Source organism: Miscanthus floridulus, chromosome 11, assembly GCF_019320115.1.
Source record: "Miscanthus floridulus cultivar M001 chromosome 11, ASM1932011v1, whole genome shotgun sequence".
Lineage (NCBI taxonomy): Eukaryota > Viridiplantae > Streptophyta > Magnoliopsida > Poales > Poaceae > Miscanthus > Miscanthus floridulus.
Window position 1 is genome coordinate 63,048,649 of NC_089590.1, and position 8,617 is coordinate 63,057,265.

At 44.6% G+C, this 8,617-nt stretch overlaps 1 protein-coding gene and 1 non-coding gene across 2 annotated transcripts; one reads left to right on the plus strand and one right to left on the minus strand.

Annotated features, from left to right (window-relative positions):
• Positions 1-4,164: 4,164 nt before the first annotated feature.
• Positions 4,165-4,237, plus strand: TRNAA-UGC (transfer RNA alanine (anticodon UGC)). Its single transcript has one exon. It is a non-coding gene; the product is annotated as a tRNA-Ala (tRNA).
• A 1,134-nt stretch (positions 4,238-5,371) lies between these two features.
• LOC136494924 (uncharacterized) lies at positions 5,372-6,017 on the minus strand. The gene has a single exon (XM_066491091.1). It carries the CDS (start codon positions 5,809-5,811, stop codon positions 5,563-5,565), a length of 249 nt encoding a protein of 82 aa, XP_066347188.1. The 5' UTR covers positions 5,812-6,017; the 3' UTR covers positions 5,372-5,562.
• Between the last annotated feature and the right edge of the window lie 2,600 nt (positions 6,018-8,617).

Sequence of the window (8,617 nt, forward strand, 5' to 3'; positions counted from 1 at the left end):
TGAATTTGAAATCTACCGGCTTAGTATTACGGAAGTGCTCATACCCATGGTACGTGACCGTGTCCGTCAATAACAGGGCACATATGATTACTCATGAATCTTTAAATCTACCAGCTTAGTATTTCGAAAGTGCTCATAATAAAGTAGGACGTGTGTTTGATCATAGGAGCATGTGTACGTGCATATACGTGAACGTCTACATTTATATAGTGATTCACGGTAAAAGTGATGGTCACCGAATTATTATTGATAGTTAAATACACGTTCAATAAAATATGAAGTATAATAAAACATAAGTATTTTATTAAACCCAAAAAATTAATAGATATATCCTAATATGGTAGGCAAACAAAATTAGATAAATCAAAATATTTTATTCTAATTATTCTATGTGATTTTGTTGTTTAAAATATATCAATAAACATTATAACAAGATTTTCTTTATTATACACTTTTAATATAAACATAGACTATTTACTACATATTATATATTAAAAAAATGTATTGTTAGGGGGGCCATGGCCCCCTGGCTCCGCCAGTGAGCAGCACTGCCTAAAACAGGCTACCCAAAACCATCCTCCTAGAGAATGACATATGGGTCCAATGTGTCATCCTCTCTAAACAGGGCAGGACAGAGAGCACCGGGGAAGAAGGCGAGCACCGAGTAGAGCACCGTCGTAGGGCAGGCCGCGCCGCCCAGTGGAGGCCGACCGTGCTACTCCGTGGTGATCCCACGCCGGGGAGCTGCGTCGGATGGGGTGGCGGCGGAGAGGTACGCTAGGGAGGCCGCGGCGGTCCGGGGAGATGCCGTGGAGGTCGTGGGGAGGTGCGTCGGAGGCTCGGTGTGCAGGCGGACAGGTAGCCGGAGTCGCGGGGAAGTATCCACTGATGCTGTTGCGAGAGAAAAAAATAGGAGGAATGAAGTAGGGGGCCAACAAAAGTATAGGGGGGAAGGAGAAAAATAGGGACCAACAGAAGTAGGGGTGTAGTAAGGGGTCTGCATGAGCTGATTTTTTTGACCCCTATACTACTCAAATTGGAAGTAGGGAGTCAAGCAGGGGGTGTTCCTGGAGATGCTCTTATATATACGCACATTCAACCCTACACAAAAACACATTTTATCCATATAACCACCTCCCGGACACTTGAGCTACGATAGATCTCTGGTTGTCGACGAACACATTTTATCCCTGTAACCACTGGAAAAATGTCACCGATAAATCACAAAATAAATATAGAAAAATATGGACACTCATGTCAAGTAAGAATTTGAATTATATTGGACAAGTTCCATCACAAGGCAACTGAAATTCAATGTGATTTTGTTTTGTTTTATACATATTTGTTTTGTGTGTCGGGTCATGTTATGTTATGTGAAATTATATTCAAAATGTGAACATACTCCCTCCGTCCAAGAAAGAAAGTCGCCTAGGATTTTATGCAAATCAAACTTTTCAAGTTTAACTAGGTTATATCTCCAAATAAGTTTATTATAAAATGTATTCAATGGTTATCTAATAATACTTGGTTATTAAAATTAAAAATATTTGACTTCTCAGAAAATTAGAATAATAACACTCTCAATAGGACGGAGGGAAGTACTCATTTGTCCATAATTCATTTGGTATGTTAAGTGCAAATTCTGACTTTGCTCAAAAACAGGAGCAACCAACTAAATGTTAATTCATTCAATTGTTCGGGACCATTTTCAGAGCGAGATATAAAGCCAGTACACATGTATGAAGATATACCTTGGAGAGTATCACAATCGCAAGGCGATGCAACAGTTTCTCTCTGCTTTTATCTCCTTTTTTTTTCTAGGATAGTATGGGCAAGGATACTGATAAAGGCCAGCAAGACAGCAAGGTTCCAACAAGAAATTAAAAGGCCCTTCCCCACACTTTGGAGTACAAAAGAAAAAGGACTCGATAAACAAAAACAAGGCCAATCAGTGCGCCGAGGTGTCAGGACGATCCATGCTCACTCCAAGTCCATAAAAGCCACGATCCGTGCACCGACTAGACTGATGACCAACAAGCGTACGTGTGAACCAATCTGATAATAATGGCGATCAGAAAACTCCCCGAACTAAGCCGTGTCCCGCTTAATTTAGCAATTTTGTTCTGGCCGGCTGGCGCGTTCATGGCACTCGCGCGCGGTCGCGGTGCACTGGCATGGCGACACTTGTGGCGCCCTCCGGGCTTCCTGCGCGGAGACGGGGGAGTAGGACGAGGAAAAAGATGGATCGGTGGTGGTCTGCTACTCTCCGCTCCATTTGAAGGAATCTGCCGAGTTGGTTCTGTGGTCAGTTGGGTCGTGATTGGTAGCTCTGATGGAGCTGTCCAAAGTGTCATTTGGCATCGTGTCATGCACTGTCTCTGTGTTTTGTTCTCTGTGCCGAACAAAATCGATGCACCGGACCATGCATTTGAGGCCCCTGGTGCAGGCTCACAGCATACACAGAAATCGGGCTTCTCATACGAGCCGGGATGGTGTGGTGCGACGCATGGCCTAGGGACCCATGTGTCATACACTCAAAACTCACATCCATGCATGAAACCAAACAAGATGTCATCTTATACTGGACCGACAACAAAGACAACCAAACACGACTGAGTACACGGTTTGAGCATGCATCTCACCATCCTGGACCGGCTCTCCATCCCGACTCTCCATCACCAAAGCAACCGCCCTTAGCTAAGTCCTACTATCGCGGGAGAATATGGATGGATGTTTTTATTTTTGCTGATTTGCTTTTGTTTTTTGGGTTGGTTCTTTCCTTGGATTCAGATTGCGGCACGGATGACTGATCATGAAGTCAGTGTTTACATTGAAGCAAAGTGAACAATAGTTTTTTGTGCTCTTTTTTCAGAATATTCCAGATTTCAACCTCTCTTTAGTAAAGAAGCCTCAAACTCCACTATTACAAATCTGTGCCTATAAACTCCACAAAACGTTTACCAATACAGATATTAAAAGCATCGTAAGGAACCGCATGGCCTTCGAAGCTATGAGTTTCCATGAGTTCACCAAACTCTCCTTTCGGTCATCAAATACACCGCAACAAAGCTGATGACCGAAGCCAATGCATTGCCCTAAAACAAACTTAGAAGAGAAGCTTGATTCAATGAGTCAACTCTTATACAGTTATATACCCAGCAAACGGTAGCAACTCTCATCAATAACAAAATGTTTTGGCTCCAACCCCACGAACTTAATTACTATGTGTTTTCTCCTCTTCTTCTTGGGCATGTTTGGAACCGTGGTCGTGCTTCCATGGCCGTGATATGGGGAATCGGCGGTGTAGTTTATTCATTGATTTTTCTCCCACGGGCGGTCAGCAGATCTTGGTCAGGTTGTTTAGCGAGATTCTTCGATTCCCGCTGCCACCACTGTGAAATAGCGGAAACAAACACACCCTTTATCTGTCTGGGCCAATATGGTAGGAAAAAGTGTCATTAAGTATGTATTCCCTATTTTAGTTTTATCCTAAATCGATTATACTCTAACTTTTGCTAAATTCATAGAAATATATCAACATCCACAATGCATGGTCGATCTACTAAAACTAATATGATGCTGTGGTTATTGGTACATTTTTCTATAAACTTTGGTAAAATTAGAGAAGTATGACTTAAGATATAATACTAAAATTGAAGAGGAGAAGTGAATATTCACTAGAGTATCTAGTGAGCATTTTTTAATAACTAAACACTACTAAAAACTATTTTTGCATGTTTCAATCTGTTGAGCTAGGTTTAAAAATTATTAATGGTTTTTGAAAGCTGTTGATAGAATGTCAAGAACTATTGAACTATGTATGCAATTGCTAAGACGTTTTATGAAATTGTCGTGTGGTTTTTCAAAATGCTGTGATTCATTTGAAATATAGTTGGAGTTGGAAGTTGCAACACAAGAAAAGTCGGAGTTCAATCAACCAAAAAAAAAAAGGAAGGACTCTTTGTTTCGAGAGAAAGAAATAGATGTCGGAAGGGACCATCCAGCCCATGTGTGAGTCGACTGACAATACTTTCTATTGGGCCGAAAGGATGATATGCCCTACGAGTTATCGAATGGGCTAGCGCAGCAGCCACTTACTGGCCCGATGGAGTTATCGACTCAGATGTAGTAACATAAAGCGTTATAAATAGAAATTGCCGTAACGGGGATGTAGCTCAAATGGTAGAGCGCTCGCTTTGCATGCGAGAGGCACGGGGTTCGATCCCCCGCATCTCCATTAGTTTTTTTAACTTTTTAATGTTTTTGGTCCTTTCTGGCCGTCTCTATGCCAGAGGTTTCTGCTAGAAACCATCTTCGTTGCTTGTCTCATGAAAAGCACAGGCGACTGTATAGAAGACCCTGAGTTTCCTGTCCTAGTAGGACGTACTCAGATTCAATTCAATTCCAGATGATGCGCTTCCGCCGAGAAAAAAAAAATCCAGTTAATAATGGTTGTCTCTGGTTGAGAATAGTCGTTTTCAGATAAAGAAGAAGTGAGCATCCGTAAGTAATCTGTTCCTCTTTTGTGCATGCAGCAGCCAGCAAGCAAATACCGACGCCAGTGATTGAACAGGACGGTTCACTGAGTATCGTGCATCATGTTACCTTAGTCAAGTTGTCTGAATGCCCTACAGACGTTTTCAGACGCGAGCGTGACTAGTAGGAAGAAACCGACGCCGTTTTCATACCATTGAGTTCATCGAGCAGTAACAGAAGCGAAACCTGGTTATCCTGGGATTACAGAGCTTTTGTTCTCCACTTTTTCACTTTCCGGCAAACAGATCGTGTTGCAAAAGGAGATGAAAAAAAAAAGATGAAAGAAAAAATACAGAGGAATTGGGGACAGAGACAGTGAGTGGAGAGGGCCTTTCACTTTTTACCCCTTTTTTCTCGTTTTTGTGAGATTCACCGCCTCTGTGCTTTGCCCGCACCCCGAAGAGATCACGATTCGCGTCGCGGTCGTCACCTTTGACTTCCGGCGGGAACGCATGAGCTCATCCGAAGATGGGCGAATTCGCTACGCCGTTCTGGCTGCTGGCTGGCTGCTATCTGATCTGCACTCTGAAACATTTCCCAGGCAATAGAAAGCGATGGTTCGGGGCTGTGTACACGAGGACTTTCGGTCAGACAGACCATACTTGCACTGTTCACGAGTCAAGACCGCCGATGTAGCAGTACTGGCTGCTCTCGATTAACGATTAGTATGTACTAAAATCCTCTCCATTTAATCCGTTTTTTCTCACCGCAGGTCTTGCCTGGTACAATCGGCAGCATGAAAATGGGTATATGGAGCTCAGCGTGTGTTCTCTAGCTAGTTCTCTCATATGCATCTTGCCATGAAAGATGAAACAGTGCAATGACAAACAAGACGAGACGAGGCATAACCGCATAATTACAGCACGGCGCAGCAGAAGGTACAAGAACACAACAGATGCAATGTAATCCTCCATCGCTAGACCGTTGCTTTTGCTAACCTGCCTAGGAAATTAATACCGGTCGCGGGAGTAGTACTCCTACAATACAACTGAAGCGAGCAATCGCTTTGGTAGATTAGTCGGTCGGTCACCGTACGAAGTCGGCGGAGTCGCGGCCGTCGTCGAAGTTGAGCGCGTAGCTGAGGGCGTCGTAGTGGAAGCTGAACCTGCCGCCGGCGGTGCCCCTGCGCCACCTGCCCACCCGCTCCGACTGCAGCCTCCGGAGGCCCGCGCGCAGCCTCCAGTAGAGGCTCCTCACCAGGTACGACGACGACTTGCTCCTGCAGGCGCCGCTCGGCACCGCCGCGGCCTCGACGGCCACCACCACCGCAGCCATCCTGCTGGTTCCTGGACCAGACGAGGCCGCAGCCAGAGAACAAACGGTGCGCAGCAAGAGAGGCTAGCTAAGCTCTGCGCGCCCTGCCTGCCTGCTCCGGCCTGCCCCTGCTGGACACTCCTTTTGCTTGGTGAGTTGGTGGTGCAAGGCCCGCAGCGTTGGTTTGTGCGGGTCTGCAAACTGCGACGCTGGCCAAGTGCTCAGGGAGGGCGGTGGATCTGGAATATATAACTCGTCGCGGACGGACCTTCTCCCCGTCCGGCTACGCCCAGGGCAGGTTTTAACAGCGTTGCATGCGCTCACGAGCTCCCACTCGGGCACTCCGCCGCAGTGCTTTTACCGCAGAGTGGCGCAGCGGCCAAGGGATCGCCCGATCAGCCTTTGCGGACCGAGACAGACATGGGTCACAGCACGGTCACATGGGCAGTGTTTGTATCTCGTCGTCATATGGGCGGCTGGGAATTTGGCAGCTCTGCTTGGGGTTCGGGGTGCTGAATGTTGGGCGAGCGAGCGCGGAACTCCGTGCCGGTTACGAAGACGGCATGGACTCGTGCCGCTGCTACAGCGGACCTGCCTTCGGGGGACCAGACCGTGGAAAGCCGTGAGCCGGCTTGCGGTTCTTGGACGTGCATTGCGTTCTGCTCATTTGGTTCGCTACTGTAGCGTGCGCTGTTGCATTTCTCGTGGCTACTAGTGGGGAAGATTGTACGAGGTCGGAGAATGGAGATCGCTTCCTTCCTGAAAAAAAAAACATTGTTTGGTTTAGATTGAGGTTAGGAATCAGTATTTAACATGGTAGTATTTTCGTTTGTATTTGATAATTATTGTCCAATCATGGTCTAACTAGGTTCAAAAGATTCGTTTCGTAATTTACAATCAAACTGTGTAATTAGTTATTTTTTTATCTATATTTAATACTCTATGCATGTGTTCAAAAACTTGATTGACTCATCAGCGTGATTTCAAGGCAGCTGGCAACGAGATCTGCAAGTGCTGGGAGCTTGATCACATGCGTGTGTGTCAGCAGAAAGTACTAGTCCTTGTGTGCTCCAGTGTTCTCCATCGTGGCACATGTCAGCTCACGTTGTATAGCCTTTTGGATTCGGCTTAGGGGTGTTTGGTTCCGAGAACTAAAGTTTAGTTCGTGTCACATCGAATGTTTGGATGCTAATTAGGAGGACTAAATATAAGCTAATGAAAAAACTAATTACACAGGAGTAGACTAATTTACGAGATGAATCTATTAAGCCTAATTAAGTCATCATTAGCATATATTTACTGTAGCACAACATTATCAAATCATGGACTAAATAGGCTTAAAAAATTCGTCTCGTAAATTAGTCGTAATCTGTGTAATTAGTTATTTTTTTAATCTATATTTAATACTCCATGCATGTGTCCAAACATTCGATGGGACAGGGACTAAAATCTGGACTAAGGAACCAAACACCCCCTTAATCCAAAATTCAAACTTTGACGTTACGGAAAAAAGAAGATTCCTCGTCACATTAAACTTACTGTACATGCATGGAGTACTAAATATTGACGAAATCAAAAACTAATTATACAGTTTAGTTGTACTTTATGAGACAAACGTTTTGAGCCTAATTAATCAACAATTGGACAATTATTATCAAATACCAACAAAATGACACAGTGCGCTACAGTGTCCTTGGAATTTTGGCGGCGAGGGGAACTAAACGCGCCCTCGGGTATCTCAACTTTTGTGATCGTTCGACACCCAGCTCTGCGTCTGCGATGCCAAGTCGCATCACATAGATCGCCCCCGTCGCCTAGCCTCCTGTCCAGTACGAGTACGCGGTGCACGGTCATATGTGCAGGACGGTCGCTGCCGTCGTTATCGTACTGGCAGTACTGGTGCGACGTCGGCTCTGAACTGGACAACACGTACGGTATGGTCCTCCTCTAACACTGTACTTCAGGACTCAAAAGATGTACTACTTCTGTAAAACAATGTACTATAAATCACACTGTTCGACTAATCAATCGTCTCAACTTTAATAATCAAATATAAAAAGCAACTTTTGTGCTCGTACCCCTACTTTCGAGTTCGATGATGGTTTTACCCTTATCTTTTTTACTTTATGATTTCACCCTTGTGTTTTTTAACTTAAGAATAAGTGTTGACAGCAAAAAGAAATGTACCAACACGTGCAACGGGCTCCACAACGAGATTCCTGGCATCAAGACAATCTAGAACGACATTTTGGAGTCTGAGCAAAGAAAGAGGGTTTTGGGCTTAATCTGCCAAAATTGGCATAGCCGGATTCCTAAACCGGCTAGGTCGGTTTCTCTGCTCATCATACAGCTAGCGTGCCATCTCGGCCCTACATCAAAAGTTTTGATGTGTGTCGGAAGTATCGATGTTCCAAGGTTCCTTTCACGTCGGAAGTTTCAATGTAGGCTGCAACAAAGCCAACTTTACTCATTTTCAAAAATGAGTTTATCTGTTTACCCCCGACAAAGTGGCCAGATCCGAGGAAAACGGCTTAGTCGATTTCAGGATCCGGTTTCTGGTCCGAGTGCGCTTTGAGTTGTACTCAGTTCTAGCTCGCGTTTTGATGTGGGAAACTTATAAATTATGTCTTGAGTATGTTTCCTACTAAGAAAAAACAACTATCTTTATATATATTGGAGGATCACAGGCGATTGTGAATTCCAACATCCAATCGATCCAAAACACATATACTACCTTTTTATCCTAACTTTTCCAATCCACTTCTGTTCGACGCATTTCTCAACAAGATTCGGCAACGTTCTAGATGGTCTTGTTGATCCTATGACA